We start from the raw sequence: 17,207 nt of genomic DNA, 5'->3' as shown, positions 1-17,207 counted from the left end.
GCAGAAAGAGCCCGGAACTTGCAAGCGCAGGTGCCATCTTTGTTATGGGAAAAGTGAGGTTTGAGAGAAAAATCACCAGAACCATCCTTGATGTGGGCAGGCAAGGGCAATCTAGTTTTCTGAGGTTATAGCTAAATGTCAAGGGTATATAAAATAAAATAGCAAATGTAGACATGCACACACAAAACACATACATTTCTTGGGGACACTGTGTTTAGTAAGCCCTGGCAAATATATTATAGTTGGAGGAAATTTAATTACAGAAACAAGGCGAGAATATTTGACTACTGGTTTGTATTTTGAGAGCTATTTATTTGTGGGAAATGAGAAGTTGAAACAAACTCTTTAAGATACATAGTGCATTTATTATTTGGAACTTGTTTTTCTGTTTCTCGTGAATTGAAGACTAAGAAAATAATTCATTGGTTTAAAAAAATTCTAGGTATAATTTGCACACAATAATATACACCCATTCTAAGTGTGCAGTTCAGTTAGTTTTGATAAATGTATGTACTCCTGTAGTAACTATCACTACCACTGCAGTCAGAATATTTTTTACTTTACCACTCTATGCGTGAGTATTACCTTAAAATATTCTCTCATGCCTCTTTTCTTTCAGTCCCTCCTCTCCAGGCCCCTGGCCACTCTGTTCCCTGATCTGCTCCCTGTCAGTTTTACTTTTTGTACAATTTAATATAAATTTAGTCATTATAGCATGTAAAGTATATATATTACAGTTTATAGTACATTACAGTATTGTTGCAGTATATATAGTATGCAATACTTGTGGTATGTACAGTATATACTCAAAATGTGTTTGGCTTCTTTCACTTGGCATGGTATTTTTGAGATTCATCTTTGTTTTGTGTATGAATTTTATTCTTTTTATTCCGTTTTGTGGTCATACAACAGTTTATTCTTTGACCTGTTGATGGACATTTTGTTGCTTTGAACATTCATTTATAAATCTTTGTGTGGACATGTTTTAGTTCTCTTGGGTAAATACCTAGGAGTAGATTTGCTGTGCTATACAATTAGTGCATGTTTACTTTATATGAAATTGCCAGATTGTTTTCCAAAGTGTTTGTTCCATTTTATGTTTGAGAAATACAGTTGCTCTGCATCCTTATCAGCTGTCAGCACTTACTACCATCTGTCTTTTTAGTTTTAGCCATTCTAGTATGTGTGTAGTAGTATCTCATTGTGGTTTGATTTTTATTCTGCTAATTACTAATCGTGCTGAACAACTTCTCATGGGCTTCTTAGCCATTCATATATCTTTTGTGAAGTGTCTATTGAAATCTTTTTCTCATTTTTAAAATTGAGTGTTTCTTAATTATCTTTAGAGAGCTCTTTACATATTTTGGAGGCAAGTCCTTTGTCAGATATACGTAATTAAGGATATAGTTGACCCTTGAACAATGCAGGGGTTAGGAATGCCAACCCCCCTTTCCCCCGACTCAGTTGAAAATCTGAGCATAACTTTTTTGTTAGAGATGAGGTCTCTCTATGTTGCCCAGGCTGGCCTTGAACTCCTTGAGCTTAAGGGATCCTTCCACCAGTTTCCCTAGTGCCTGGGACTGTAGACATGTTCCATCACGCCAGGCTTAGTGTATAACTATTGACTCTCTCAAAACCTAACTACTGATAGCCTACTGTTGACTGGAAGTCTTACCAATAACATAAACAGTTTAACATGTATTTTTTTTTTTTTTTTAGCGTCAGCCTAGCTCACAGCAAGGTCAAACTCCTGGGCTCAAGCAATTCTACTGCCTCAGCCTCCTGAGTAGCTGGGACTACAGGCATGCGCCACCATGCCCAGCTAATTTTTTCTATGTATTTTTAGTTGTCCAGATAATTTCTTTTTTCTTTTTTTTAATTAGAGATGGGGTCTTGCTCTTGCTCAGGCTGGTCTCGAACTCCTGAGCTCAAACAATCTGCCCTCCTCGGCCTCCCAGAGTGCTAGGATTACAGGCTTGAGCCACCGCACCCGGCTTAACATGCTTTTTGTATCTTGTATGTATTATATACTGTATTCTTAAATTAAAGTGAGCTAGAAGAAAATCATAAGGAAGAGACAGTGTATTTACTATTCATTAAGTGGGAATGGATCATCATAAATGTCTTCATCTTGTTTTCACATTGAGTAGGCTGAGGAGAAGGAAGAAGAGGGTATGGTCTTGCTGTCTCAGGGGTGGCAGAGATGGGAAAAAATCCATGTGTAAGTGGACCCACGTAGTTCAAACCTGTGTTGTTTGAGGGTCAACTATATTTTCTCCTAGTCTGGCTTGCCTTTTCATTTTTTTAGTTTTGATGAATACATGGATTTTTGACATCATTTTTCTTCAACAAGAAAGCAACATAAGTTTAATATTTGATTAAAAGGCAGTCTGAGTTTTTATAGAGCTTATTTTCTGAAGAGTTCATTGTATTATATTATTTCATTTGCCTTTTTGTCTTTAAGTAGTAGATAGGGATAAGTTCCCCCTTCCCCATTATGTATATAAAATAACTGAGGAATCGTTATTGTGCCACAAAACTGAGAACAGATGAAGATTCTGTAATGAATACTTAGATCACCTATGTTCTAATGACATTTTGCCTAGATAATATGAAATTATAACTTTTGTGTATTATTTCTGATTTGTTGGTGATGATACAACACTCCAAAAGTATGACAAAAGACTGCTTTTTTAACATAGAATTTTTTCTAATTAGATCGAAAGAAGTTTGAACTGTAAGCCAAAGATATCCAGTGTATTTTAATACTGTTGTAGTTTTTCTTACTTTTTCGCTTTTAAGTCTGAATTGTAAACTTCAACGTAAAATTTTAATATAAAATTTAATGATTTTGGCTTAATTTTACCATCACTGATTTTCTGGTCCCCCCCCCCCCTTTTTTGCTTTATTTTTCTATTGATGGGTTTTATCCGCTTTTTCTGGGAGCTAATTCAATTGCTATTGATTTGGATGTAGGAGGTTAACATTTTAAAGGTAGTTTAGACTTCTACATGACATAGTATCTCATTTTTTCAGGGTGTTGGCTTCCCTTAATCTTCCAGCAGCAATTGAAGATGTGTCAGGAGATACTGTACCTCAGTCTATATTGACTAAGTCCACCTCTGTGATTGAACAGGGAGGCATCCAGACTGTTGATCAGTTGATCAAAGAACTACCTGAACTACTGCAACGAAATAGAGAAATCCTAGATGAGGTATGTTTTAAAAGATTTGCTTTTCAAGTAAAAACACTGTGATCCCTTAATGTTCAGCAGAAATTGGGACTGGAAGCTTCCTCCTATTGGTTTTCACAGAGTAGTATTCATCACCTTGGCAGATTTACTGTGGCCCCGAGTCTGCTGTTCAGCCTCAAGAGGAATTCGGTTGAGTGAGAATGGGTTCATTTTTGTCTTAATGGTAAATGACATTAATGAAACTCATGTGGCCACCGTGTAAAACTAGAATACTATGAGGAATTACTGTCACACAAAGTGTTTAGGGCCTTGATAATTGATGATTTATTTTGTACATAGGCAGATCAGTTTTCTTAGTGGTCATGGACTCAGACACAGAAAGGCCATCAGATGTTTTATAAGGCTGCTGCATCCATCTTCCAGTAGAGATGCTGTTTTATCAATAGGAATGAAACACTCTTTAAAGTTTTTTGGCTAAAGTCAACTGTTTGCCAATGTTATTCTCCTTTTACTGTGCTTTCACCTCTTCCCCATAATTGATACATTTCTTTCTTTAGCTGTAAATACATTTGAACTGGTTATATGGGCTTTGCCAGTTTAGAGGTCATGTTGTATCATTTAGGTGACTTCTCTTATCAATGCTTTAATCCATATTTTAATTTTTCAGTTAACTTTGAGAGGATATTGTATTTACCTCACTTCCAAGTACTTGGGGGCAGGCACAGAGTACTTAAGTACTTATGACAGTGTAAATCTTGTGAATGAGAATATTTACCTCCTAGGGTTATTTAGAGGATTAGTAAGGCTAAAACAGAGAAAGGCATAGCCTTTGGGACACATAGGATGTGCTTAGTAAGTTATAGCTATTATTACTATTAAATTACTATTATGATAATATTCCAGTTATAACTGTTATGATGATGAGGTGATGGTTGTTATTTACCTTTCAATGCAAATCAGCATTTGAAAAAGGTTAGGGTAGAAATTTACTGCCCTACTGGCTTGAGGAAGTTGCTATTCATGAGGGGTTCTACATTAATTATATAATTAACACTCACCAACATTATTTATGTAGATACAGTCAATAATCAGAAAAACTAAAGCAAACAGAATTGAGTGTTACATAATTAAGTACTAAAGCTGTGATGTGCTTTTTAGAAATGCAGACTCTCAGGTCGCACCTCAGACCTACTCTGTCAGAATCCTCTTCTTTTTTTATTTTTTTTTAGAAATAGGATCTGTTGCCCAGGCTGGAGTACAATGGCCCGATCTTAGCTTACTGTATCCTTGAAATCCTGGGCTCAAGTGATCCTCCCGCCTCAGCCTTCTGAGTAGGTGGGACTACAGGTGCATGCCACTACACCCAGCTAATTTTTCTATTTTTTGTAGAAGTGGGGTCTGGCTTTGTTGGCCTGGCTGGTCTTAAACTCCTGGCCTTAAGCTATCCCCCTGCCTCAGCCTTCCAAAGTGTTGGGATTACAGGTTTGAGCCACCATGTCTGGCTCAGAATCTGCACTTTAACAAGATTCCCAAGTGATCTATGTAGCCATTAAAATTTGATAAACACTGCTATACTTTATGGTTCTTGAAGATCTGTTGATATGTGAGTAAACAAGCTTGTGATCTGGTGTGGCAGCTGAAAGGACATTAGAAGTAGTAACTAGACATAGGGTGAAGAAAGTGGAGAATGTTGTTTAAGACCACACACAAGTGACAGATGCAAGAATACAGGCATCGCAAGTCAAATGGAGAGCAGTCTGGGGATATTTAGTAAATAGAAGATATAATAAATCACTTACTACTTTATAGTTTATAAATAGTTCAGTGGTTAAGGTCACAGAATGTGAAATTATATTTGGATTTGATACCCAGCTCTTACATCTCGCTGTGACCTTGGGTAAAGTACTTAACATCTTCATGTCTCAATTGACTGATCCAAAAAACGGGGATAATAGTATTTAGGCCATAAGGTAGTTGTGAAGTGGGATAATACTTGTGCCTGCTACTTAGTAGTTATGTAAATATTAGGTATGACTGTATTTCCTTGATTTTAAGTTGCCATTGATTGGAAGATGCTTGTTTGATTTTGCAACAAGTTTTTTTTTGATAAGAACATTTCCTAATGAAATACTATGTATCAATTGTGAGAAGAATCTTTAGAAATATTAATGTGAGAAAAGCTCATCTTATTATTGAGGAAAAACTGACAGTGTATATGTGTCAGTCTGTTGTCTATATTAATGTGAGGTACTTTTATTTATCTTACTTGATGTTCCTAACAGCCTTATGAGTAGGGTTACTATTTTGTCATTTGTACCTGGAGAGTCTCATTTTAAGTAAGTTGTAAGTTGTGAAGTAAATTGTAAAGCTGGTATTCCTTTTGAGTGTTCATATTTCTGGTATCTTTTAAAAATTTTGTTTTAGTCTTAATTTTTAGAAATTTGAAGTGTCCATCCACTAATTTTTTTCTTTTTTAAATAATAAATTTATCATACTTGGCATCTGTTGGGTTCTTTAAATCTTAAATCCCTGTCCATGGACTCTGTTTCTTTAGTTATTTCGTTTTCTCCATTCTCTCCATTATCTCCTTTGAATTTCTGTTAGATTAATAATGATGCTTCTGTATCATTTCTTCGTATCACTTACATCTTTTACTTTTTCTCTTTGTGCTCTTGTTCTTTCAGGGAGACTGCCTCAGGCCAGCCTTCTAGCTCATTAATTGGCTACTCAGCTGTGCCTTTTCTAATCTTGAGCCATTCTCTTGAGTGGTCTTTTTGTTGTTAATTTTATTGATCTTTTTTCTTTCCAAGATAGCTAATTGGTTCTTCTAAAAACTCACCTATATTTATCTTACAACTACATGTGGGGTTTTTTTTTTTTGAGGTAAAAGTCACATAACATAAAATTTCCCATTAAAGTGTACAGTTCAGTGGCTTCAGTGGCTTTTAGTACATTCATAATGTTGTGCAAGTATCAACACTAATTTCAGAACATTTTCATTTCCCCAAAGTAAATCCTTTACCCATTAGCAGTGATTCCTCATTTTCCCTTCTCCCAGCCCTTGGAAACCACTGATCTGATTTCTGTCTCTGAATTTGCCTTTTCTGGACATTTCATATCCATGGAATCATACAAGATGTGGCCTTTTGAGTTTGGCTTTTTTTATTTAGCATAATGTTTTCAGGGCTCATCCATATTATAGCATGTATCAGTACTTCATTTCTTGTTATTACTAATTAATAATCCATTATATTGATATACCATATTTTGTTGATCTGTTCCTCAGTTGGTGGATATTTAGGTTGTTTCCATTTTGTGGCAATTCTGAATATCTGTAGGGGATACATTCCAAGACTCCTAGTGGATGCCTCAGAGTGTACTGAACCCTATACATACTATGTTTTTTCGATCTGATAAACAATATGGCTACTAAGTGACTGGCTGGTGGGTGGCATATACAGCATGGATACACTGGACAAAGGGATGATTCATGTCCCAGGTGGGATGGAGTGGGACGGCAAGAGATTTCATCACTCTACTCAGAAGGATGTGGAATTTAAAACTTAAGAATTGTTTATTTCTGGAATTTTCCACTTAATATTTTCAGACCATGGTTGGCTGCAGGTAATTGAAACCATGGAAAGTGAAACCGTGGATAAGCGGGTGCTACTGTATTGCTGCTATGTTGTACAAGTTTTCCTTTGAATACCTGTTTTCAGTTCTCTTGGGTGTATACCTGGGAGCAGAGTTGCAGGGTCATATGGTAAGTCTAAGTTTGACTTTTTGAGGAACCGCCAAACTATTTTGCAGAGCAACTGCACCATTTTACATTTCTACCAGCAGTGTATGAAGGTTCCAATTTGTCCATTTCCTTGCCAACCCTTAAATTTGTCCATTAAAAAAAAGTTATAACCACCCTAGTATGTGTGAAGTGGTATCTCATTGTGGTTTTGGTTTTCCTGATGACTAATGATGTTGAGTATCTTTCATGTGCTTACTTGTCATTTGCGTATCTTCTTTGGAGAAATGTCTGTTTAGCCTCTGACCCTTTTAAAAATTGTGTTGTCTTTTTGTTGAATTGTAAGAGTTTTTTTACATATTTTGGATGCTAGACCTTATGAAATATTTGATTTACAAATATTTTCCCCCATTCTCTAGGTTGTCTTTTTACTCTCTAGTGTTCTTTGATGCAAGAAGTTTTTAATTTTGATGAAATACGATTTATTTTTCCCTTTGTTTGCATGTACTTTTGGTGTAATATTTAGGATTCCATTGCCAAAAATTCAAGGTCATGAAGACTTACCTTTGTTCTTCTGAGAGTTTTATGGTTTTAGCTCTTATGTTTAGGTATTTGATTCATTTTGAATTAAATTTTGTACATGGGTATGATGTAGGGTCCAATTATTTTTGCATGTAGTTATTCAGTTTTTCCAGCATCATTTGTTGAAGAGAATTGTCTTGGTGCTTGATTTATATGTCTAAACCTATGCCATTACCACATTGTTTTTACTACTGTAGTTTTGTAGTAAGATTTGAAACAGGAAAGTATAAGTCCTACAACTGTACTTTTTTTTTTTCAATATTGTTTTGTCTATTTGGGGTCCCTTGCAATTCCATATGAATTTTAGGATCAGCTTGTCCATTTCTGCACAAAGAGCAGTTAAAAGTTTAAGCACTGCATTGAATCTTGACATATATTTGGAGAGTATTGCCAACCTTAACAATATATAATTTTCTAATCCATGAACTCAGGACGTCTTTCCATTTCCTTAGGTCTTTTGTTTGTTTCAACAATGTTTTACAGTTTTTAGCATACAAGTCTTGCACCTATTTGGTTATATTTATTCCTAAGTATTTTATTCTTTTTGATACTATTGTAAATGGAATTTGTTTTCTAATTTCCTTTTTGGATTGTTCATTGCTAGAGTATAGAAATACAAATGATTTTTGTATGTGGAGTTTGCATTCTGCAACTTTACTGAATTTGTTTATTATCTCTGGTAGTTATTTTGTGGATTCTTTAGGATTCTCTACATGTAAGGCCATGTCATCTGCAAATAGAGATAGTTTTACTTTTTCCTTTTCATTGCGGATGCCTTTTATTTGTTATTTTTTTCTTGCCTAATTGCCCTGGCCAGTACAGTGTTGAACAGGAATGGTGAGAGTAGACACTCTTGTTTTGTTCCTGATCTTAGGGGAAAAGCTTCTGGTGTTTCATTATTAAGTATGATGCTACCTGTGGGATTTTCACAGGTGGCCTTTATCAGGTTGAGGATGTTCCCTTCTATTCCTGGTTTGTTGAGTTTTTTTTTTTTTAGTCATGAAAGAGTATAAGATTCTGTTAAAAATTTTTTTCTGCATCTGTTAGGATGATCATATGGTTTTTCTTTTATTCTAATAATATGTGTATCACATTAATTCATTTTCAGATGTGAACCATTCTTGCATTCCTGGATATCCTACTTGGTCATCATATATGATCCTTTTAATGTGCTCCTAGATTTGGATTGGTAGTATGTTGTTGAAGATTTTGCATCTATATTCATAAGGGATATTGGTCTGTAGTTTTCTTCTAGTGTCTTTGACTGGCTTTTAACTCATGTGTCCTTATAGTTGTGTCTTTTGTAAATAGCACATAGTAAGGTTTTTCTTTTTACTGTAGTTTGGTCATCTTTGTCTCTGCCTGGAGGGTTAAATCCAGGGTTAAAGTAGTCTTGATATATGAATGTAAGTAATCTCTTATTTATCCTTATTTTATTGAGAAATGTAATAGGTAACTCAGACTTAAATTTTACAAAACTTTTTTGTTAAATACATTGTAAGCTGTATTTCTGTAACAAAAAAAATGTTGAATCAATTTATATTCTAACCAGTATTGTAGGAATATTCCTGTCTCACTGAATTCTCACTTATATTGAGTATGATCATTTTTAAAATGCTTTATATTTTTTACACCAGAAATGATATTACATTGTTGTTTTTTGCTTTCTTTTAAAAGTCATTAAGATTGTTGGATGAAGAAGAAGCAACTGACAATGATTTAAGAGCAAAATTCAAGGAACGATGGCAAAGGACACCATCTAATGAACTCTATAAGCCTTTGAGAGCAGGTAAAAATGTGTATATTTGACCTTCACTCAATTCCCAATTTGGATCTCCATTTTTGCTTGATTAAATTAGGCTCAGTTGTAAACTCATTTTTACTGAAACTGTGCTATTATGAAAACCCAGGTGTTTTTTCTTAGTCTAATATAAAGATTAAAAAAAAGTAACAAAAGTAATTGACACTCATTGTAAGAAATTCATATTCTTAAGAAGAGTATGAAGTGAAAATTAAAATTGTCCTCTAACTCTCATTTTCTATTCTAAGCCCTATGCATGTTTTAAAATACAAATGAGATCATATTGTATGTATGATTTTATAATTTCTTTTCACTTACCTGGACGGTAAAAAGTGAACTTTAACAGTTACTTTGAAGCCAAATTTATGCTTTTAAAGACTTTGATAAGATTTTGTGCTTATTAAGACAAATGCTGTCTTCATGGTAGCTGGAAACTCATTTTATTTATCTCTGTAAAAGGAATATATACTACTGAGATTTTTCTAAAAAATGTATCTACTGTTCTTTTAAGTCAAATTGATCTTTTGAGAGAGGAATACTTTTAAAATAAGTTGTACCAATTTTTGGAGTGAATGATTTCTTTCTGTATTCATGAGTTGTAGGAAAAGATCAGACTAATGTCAGTTAGCTTTTATTTGTCAGATAGTAACCACCCAATAAGTTTTAAGGTAGAGCTGTGCTTTTGATTTTATAAATGATTTCATAATTTTTCCAAGAACAAAAACGCAAAGACTGACTGGGACTGAGTTTTTATTATCAAGTGAATTGGGGCTTGTAGAAGGGGAAGATAAGTATTAAGTTGGGGACCAGAGCTAGAAGTACATCCAGCCGATAAACATTGCCATTAGAGTCACTTCTGTGCTCTGGAAACTTTTATTTTCCCCCAGAGGGAACCAACTTCAGAGGAGTTTTAGATAAAGCTGTGCAAGCAGATGGACAAGTAAAAGAACGTTACCAAACTCATCGTGACACCATTGCACTTCTGTGTAAGCCAGAGCCTGAGCTGAATGCCGCCATCCCTTCTGCTAACCCAGCAAAGACCATGCAGGGCAGCGAGGTGAGAAAGGTGCATTTTGATGTGGGTGGTCATCTGCTTATAAAAACGATGTTCAAGCCATTACTTACAATGAACTGCTGATTTCTTCTTGGCATCTTTAAAAAATGCAGAAGTAAATTGGGGTTGTTATATTTAAAGTAGTATATATTCTGTGTAATAGGTAATCATACTAATATTACTATCCTGTAATTTCCATTTATGGATTGCCTTTTATGAGCTGGGTACTAAATTCTGGATACTTCATGTCTTCATATGTTCACAGTAATTCAGGTTTTATAAAAGGTAGAGTCTTGGAATCATAGTAACTTCCGTTAAGTGAAAGGACTGGGTTTGGCCAGGTACACATATTCTTTGTTTCTTACCTCCTTCTATATTGCCTTCCACCATGTTCCACTGGGGCTATCTTTGAAGGGAAAATTGACAAGATGTACATGTTAATAAATGGATAACATCATCATGGTATTTCTAATGATGACAGGATGGAGAAAATCAAATATTAGGACATCTGATTTGTAAAGTCCTAAAAGAGGAGAAAGTGCAAGTATAATTTAATGGCCTATCACCGTGAGGTAGGTAAGGTAGTAGGATAAGATAGAGGTCCCAAAGTGCACAGGAAAATAAGCTGAAGGACAAGAAATACTTCTTTGAAAAAGGTGAATTCAGTTAACATATGAATCATACACAACCTTTACCCTCAATTTATGGTCCAGTTTAGAAGATTAGTCATGGATAAGGATAACTGGTAGAAGTTTAAAGGTGTCACAGGGAGAGTATGGAAAATATGCTGTGAGGATTTAGATGAAGTACTTACATTTCAGTAATTGGGAGCTCTTCTTTTAGGAGGCTTCTTAAGAAATTGGCACATCATGGAGAACAGAGTGACTGGGCAGAAAAAGTGAAAACGTGTGTGTGTGTGGGGGGGGTGGTGTGTATAGGGGATCTGAGTTGGTGTGTCCAGAGGGCTATCAGAAACCAGCCATAAATGCTGGGCAGCTCCCAAGAAGAGAAGACTGCATAGTTGAATGTGCATAGAACTTGAATCTAAAGGGGGACCCCAGAAGAACAAGGAATATCAATTAGATGTTTGGAGGACACGGGGGAGAAAAAGATGGTGGTCAGAAGATTAATTTTTGAAGAACAAATAAAGAAGAGACTGCAGACCCACGGAACAGCAATAAATTCCGGTACTTTTTTTTTTTTTTTTTTTTAAGATAGGGTCTTCTTCTCTTGCCCGGGCTAGAGTACAGTGGCACAGTCATAGCTCGTTGCAACTCCCAGTTTCAAGTGATCCTCCTATCTCAGCCTCCCAAGCACCTGGGACTATATCTTTTTTATTTTAGAAAAAGATCTTTGTTTAGTATCCCCTCCTTGTTCTTTTTGGTGTCTTGTACATGACTCAGAATTTATATGGCTTCTGTCCTTTGACTTGTCTGCCTTCAATAGAAAAGCAAAATGATTTATGCTAAGCAAAATCTGAATTAATATACATCAATTTGTTGGTATTTTATTCAGTTGTAATAGATGCTTTTGTTAATCGTTGGTGGTATTACACAGGGGAAAAGAACTTTTATAGTCAGTATGAAGTAATTTTACTGAAGCTAGATTTTCTTGACAGAGGTAACCAAAGAATTTTCAGTACTCTATATATTCATTCATCATGTGCCTTTATCAAATAAGGCTAGCATCATATGTTTATCAAAGCTATTTCAGATGGTTGTCACAATAGTTGATGACACATTTTAGCCAGAGTTCTTATGATAAAAACTCAGTTATTTGAATTGCTGATTATTTAAGTGATCCAATGTACATGTTTTATTAAGAGGTCCAAGCTTAATGGTAGGGCTGTTTTTTTCTTGTGTTGTGAAGAAGTCTGCTATCTAGTTATTTATCTTCAGTCTATTTGGGCATCTGGTTTTTAGATACTGAGATGCTCTGAAAAAATTTGTAGACTATTAATAATTTGTATGTAAAGATCTTTATATTAAATACCACTGCTTGTGATTGTGTGCCTATGATCCACTGGGGTCTGAAATCTAGTCTGTGATTGGAGAAAAAAACCTTTATCTCCTTAGTGCATAAAGAGAACTGTCCAAAACTGTGTGCCATCCCAGAGGAGATGCTTTTTTCTCATTCATGGACTAATGGAGAATCTATAAACACAGCTTTTATTCTTGATTTTTCATAACAAAGTTTATAGACAGGTTTTGAGAATGGCTAGAATCTGTTCATTCATTGTTCACCAAACATTTGTTGAAGGTCTATTATATGCCAGGAACTGTGTTGAACACTGTGATCTCTAACACAGAGAGGTGGAAAACCCCTGTAGATTAGCTTTGGTGTGGGGTAAATACATGAGATTCCTGCTTTCTGTTGCTGTAGAGATACTCTCTTATTTACCTTTTCTGAAAATAAAATGACTAGATTTGGGTTAGGCATGGTGGCTCATGCCTGTAATCCTGGCACTCTGGGAGGCCGAAGTGGAGGATTGCTTGAGGTCAGGAGTTCGAAACAAGGCTGAGCAAGAGCAAGACTCTGTCTCTTCCAAAAATGGAAAAAATTAGCCAGGTGTGGTGGTGTGTGCCTATAGTCCCAGCTACTCAGGAGGCTGAGGTAAGAGTGTTGCTTGAGCCCAGGAGTTTGAGGTTGCTGTGAACTACCATGATGCCACTGTAGCCTTGGCAACAGAGTGAGACCCTGTCTCAAAAAAAAAAAAAAAAAGAAAGAAAAAGAGACCAGATTTGAAAAGTCAAGTTGAAAATTTAATTGAGAGCATTTCTTATGTCTGTAATTGTTTTTGGTATTGTTAAATGCTTCAGGGAGTTTTATAATCTACAAGTAGGGTTAGCAACCTGTGGCCTGTGAGCCAAATCCAGCTTACCTCTTGTTTTTGTATGGCTTACAAGCTAACAATGGTTTTTACATTTTTTAAATGATTGAAAAAAAAGTCAAAAGAATAGTGTTCCATGACATGTGGACATTATATGAAATTCAGATTTCAGTGTCCATAAATAAATTTTTCTTGGAACATAACCATACTCATTCATTTACATATTGTCATTCAGACTACAAAGGCAGAGTAGTTGCAACAGAGACTGGTCTACTAAGCCAAAAATATTTTCTGCCTAGTCCTTTGCCAAAAAGTTTGCTAATCCCTGATCTAAAAGATGAGGTATAGACAACCTAGGTTATCTCACATGGCTGGCATTCTGTTTGACCTCATCTCCCATTCTGCCTTTTGTTTATTATGCTTCAACCAGAGTGGCCTTTGAACCTGCCAAGCTTGTTCCTGCCTCAGTGCTTTTATGTTTGATTTTCCTTCTGTTGGGAGGTTGCTTCCCTTTCCATGGCTGCTACTTCTTTTTCATTAGTATCAGTTATCACCTCTTCCCCATCTTTGTTATTGTTTACTATATTACTCTTTTTTTGTTTTCCCCCCTCTCTGTGGTCCCCCAAGTGAAGGAAAAGACTGTTTTTGTTAACATTAGGTCATTAAATATGAAATGTCTGATTTCAGATCAAAAGTTTAGTTTATTATATCTCAAACAAGAAGCAGAACAATTAATCAAAGTATGTGCCTAAACTACCGACACAATTTTGCCATCTTAATGGTAGCTCTTTATGCCAGCAGCGAAGAAGCCTGGAGAGTGAGTGGTGATGAAATCTCGAAAGGGGTTTTCCACAGCTTGTTGGGAATTGAATATTTTTCCTTGCACGAAGTGGTCAAAAGACTGGAGAAGTGGTAGTCAGTTGGTGCAAGGTCTGGTGAATATGGTGGATGACAGAGAATTTCCAAGTCCAGCTTCTGTAGTTTGAGAAGTGTTGTATGTGCGACATGTGGTTGAACATTGTCTTGTAAGAGGATTGGCCTATCTCTATTGACCTATCTTGGCTGCTTAATCACAAGCATCCCCATCATTTCATCCAATTGGTTGCAGTAGACATCTGCTGTAATCGACTGACCATGTTTCATGAAGCTGTAGTGGATAATACCAGCTCTGGACCACCAGACACCATTAGCTTTTTTTGATGAATATATGGTTTTGGACTGTGTTTCAGCACTTCTTTATCCAGCGTTTGTGCTGAACACTTGTGACTGTCAAAAAGAATTCATTTTTCATCAAATGTAATAATACAGTGTAGAAATGGTTTGCCTTTATGTTGTCACAGCAAAGAAAGGCTAGCTTTGAGACTATTTCTCTTCTGACGCTCATTTAATTCTTGAGGTACCCATCTATCCAGCTTCGTTATTTTACTGATTTGTTTCAAATGGTCCAATATTGTTGGAATAGTAATGTCAAATCTTGCTGCTAATACATGTGTTGGTTGGGATGGATTTGCTTCCACTACAGCTTTCAGCTCATCATTATCCACCCTGGTCTTGGGTCGCCCTCGTGGCTTATTTTCAAGATTGAAATCACCAGAAGAGCACTTCTAGAACCATCGATGTACTATGTGTTCATTAGCCACATCCTTCCCAAACACTTCACTGATATTTTGAGCTGCCTGTGCAGCATTGATTCCATGTCAGAACTCATATTCAAAAATAACATGAATTTTTGACTTATCCATGTTTTCACAAAAATTGCTCTAAAAAAATTTGAAAGATAATCACAAGCCAAGAACTATGCGTTTGAAAGAATGAGGATGTACTTTCACAATAAAAATAAAACAAGAAGTGTTAAAGCGAAAATGTCAGAGGTATCAACTGTCACACTTAGTACTTAAGGAAATCAGACATTTCATGCTTAATGACCTAATAGTTGTATCCATAGTATCTAGAACAGTATCCAACACGTAAGGATTCAAAAAGTATTTGTTGATTGAATGATAACTACTGGCAGCCTAACTTAATACAGGGATGCAATTAATTGCAGTTGAAAGCTAATTGGAGGTATTTATGAGACAGAAATAAATACCTCAGAATTCTAATTGTTTATATACTTTGACTTGATAACATGTTCAGCCTCAAACTTGACTTTATAAGAAAATTTAGGCAGTAGTTTTCTTTTCTGGTTATCCTGGTCATTCATTTGTGGAAGCAGTTTAATTCATTTTCTACTTCATTTACTCTGTTAAAATGAGGCCAGTATCAAACAATCTGAACTACATGGTTAATGTACTGTATATGACCATTTAAAAAAAACAAGAGGATGTTTGTAATACAAGGGATCTCTGTGTGGTAGTCCAAAAGTTCATTCATAAATTGGTCTTTGAAATGGCATTTTTTTTCTGGAGACTTAGAATCATAGCATTTTGGAATAGCATAGGACTTAGTAAATAACAGTTTAGTCCTTTTGTATCACTCTGGTTAGAAAGCTATTTACCATAAAAGTCAGGAGGTTAGCTTTTTTTGATAACTAGAATTGGTATTGTAACTCGTGGTTCTTAAAATCCTGATGGTGTTTTGTCCCACATTTCTCTGCTGCCTGGTGTTTAGTTAGTTCTTCACTGAAGAGGAAGTTGTACCCATGTGAACCATGTCTGTCTTCTCATATCACATATTACTTAACTTGGGGGTATTACCACCACAATTTTAGCCCATTATTTGATGAGAGGATTTAATTTCTATACTGTATAAGAGGTATTCAGTATGTTTCAAGATAATTAGTAGTACAATGTTCCAGACTCTCACTTTGTTTATTAGCTTATTTTTGTTAACCCTTCTGCATATTCCTATTTCTCTAGCTTTAGTTTTACTAGGTTAATTTTGTTTCTTTTTAGCTTTTATTAGACGTAACTTATAGAGAAATAACAAAAGACTTTTCTTGTTTTTCTAATAGCCAAACTTTCATGTAGGGTAAAGTCTTAAGTCCATTGTCAGTTAAGCTATACCAGCAGGTAATACTGTCGTAGTGTTTTTTATTTATATATCCTATTGCATCCCCCCAATATAAAATATGTCTCATAATTACAAAGGTCATTATAATTCAGCACAATAAAGGATACTTTAATCTTTCATCTGTTTCTTAACTGTTTTTCTATCCCTGTCTGAATGCTTAGATGCCTAGGCCTCATTGGTCTATAATGTACCCAAAGTATAGAGTTAGACCATAAAACCTAACTACTAGGCAATAATAGTGGCTAATATGATTGAACACTTACCCTTTGTTAGAAATTATGTTGAGTACTTTACATAGATTATCTCAGTCTTCACAATGGTCTTGAAATAGGCATTATTATTATTCCCATTTTGCAGATGAGAAAATTGAGTTTTCTAGGTAGTAAACTGCCCTCAATTACACAGTAACTAAGTCATTATGCCCACTAAGGGAGTATAGTCAGAGTTGAAATTTTTTTTTCTATGTAATTATGTTTCACTTTCATAGACAGTTATATATTTCATTTGTTTCTATATTCAAGTTTTGATTTAATTTTGTTTTCTGAATGTGTAAAAAATGTGCATGATTTAGAAGGTGCATGCAGAGATAGATATCTCATTCCTGTTCCTTCCACCTCCTTCCTGTATACTTCCTATGAGTAACCATACTCACTAGTTTCTGGTTTTGTCCTTACTGCTTTTCTTTTTGCAAAGTAATACATATGCATAATATATACATATGTATGTGTATATCTGTATATTCTGATTTCCCTTCTCTTTTACTCAAAATGCAGTATACTATATATGCTTTTTGCACCTTTTTAAAAATTTAACAATACATCTTGGAAGTCACTTGGAAGCAAATTTTTATCTGCATCGTCTAATATCAAGTTCTACTAGGTCCTTCAACAGACTTTGTCATAGCCATGCAGGTATGATTCTTTCTCCTCTTCCTTCCTTTTAGAGTCTCTGCAGTTTGATGCTTCTTGAACCTTTAGGAATTGTATTTCCTTTTCC

At 35.3% G+C, this 17,207-nt stretch overlaps 1 protein-coding gene across 2 annotated transcripts in view; it reads left to right on the top strand.

Annotated features, from left to right (window-relative positions):
• Positions 1-17,207, top strand: part of LOC123627571 (programmed cell death 6 interacting protein) — a 68,938-nt gene that overhangs the window by 38,092 nt on the left and 13,639 nt on the right. For both annotated transcript variants that reach the window (XM_045537234.1, XM_045537233.1), the window contains exons 10-12: positions 3,037-3,214; positions 9,192-9,303; positions 10,203-10,372. In XM_045537234.1, the coding sequence (XP_045393190.1) occupies positions 3,037-3,214; positions 9,192-9,303; positions 10,203-10,372 (460 nt within the window). The remainder of the gene's footprint in view (positions 1-3,036; positions 3,215-9,191; positions 9,304-10,202; positions 10,373-17,207) is intronic.

This window comes from Lemur catta, chromosome 1 (assembly GCF_020740605.2).
Source record: "Lemur catta isolate mLemCat1 chromosome 1, mLemCat1.pri, whole genome shotgun sequence".
NCBI classification, from domain to species: domain Eukaryota; kingdom Metazoa; phylum Chordata; class Mammalia; order Primates; family Lemuridae; genus Lemur; species Lemur catta.
This window is presented reverse-complemented; position numbering and strand designations above follow the sequence as displayed.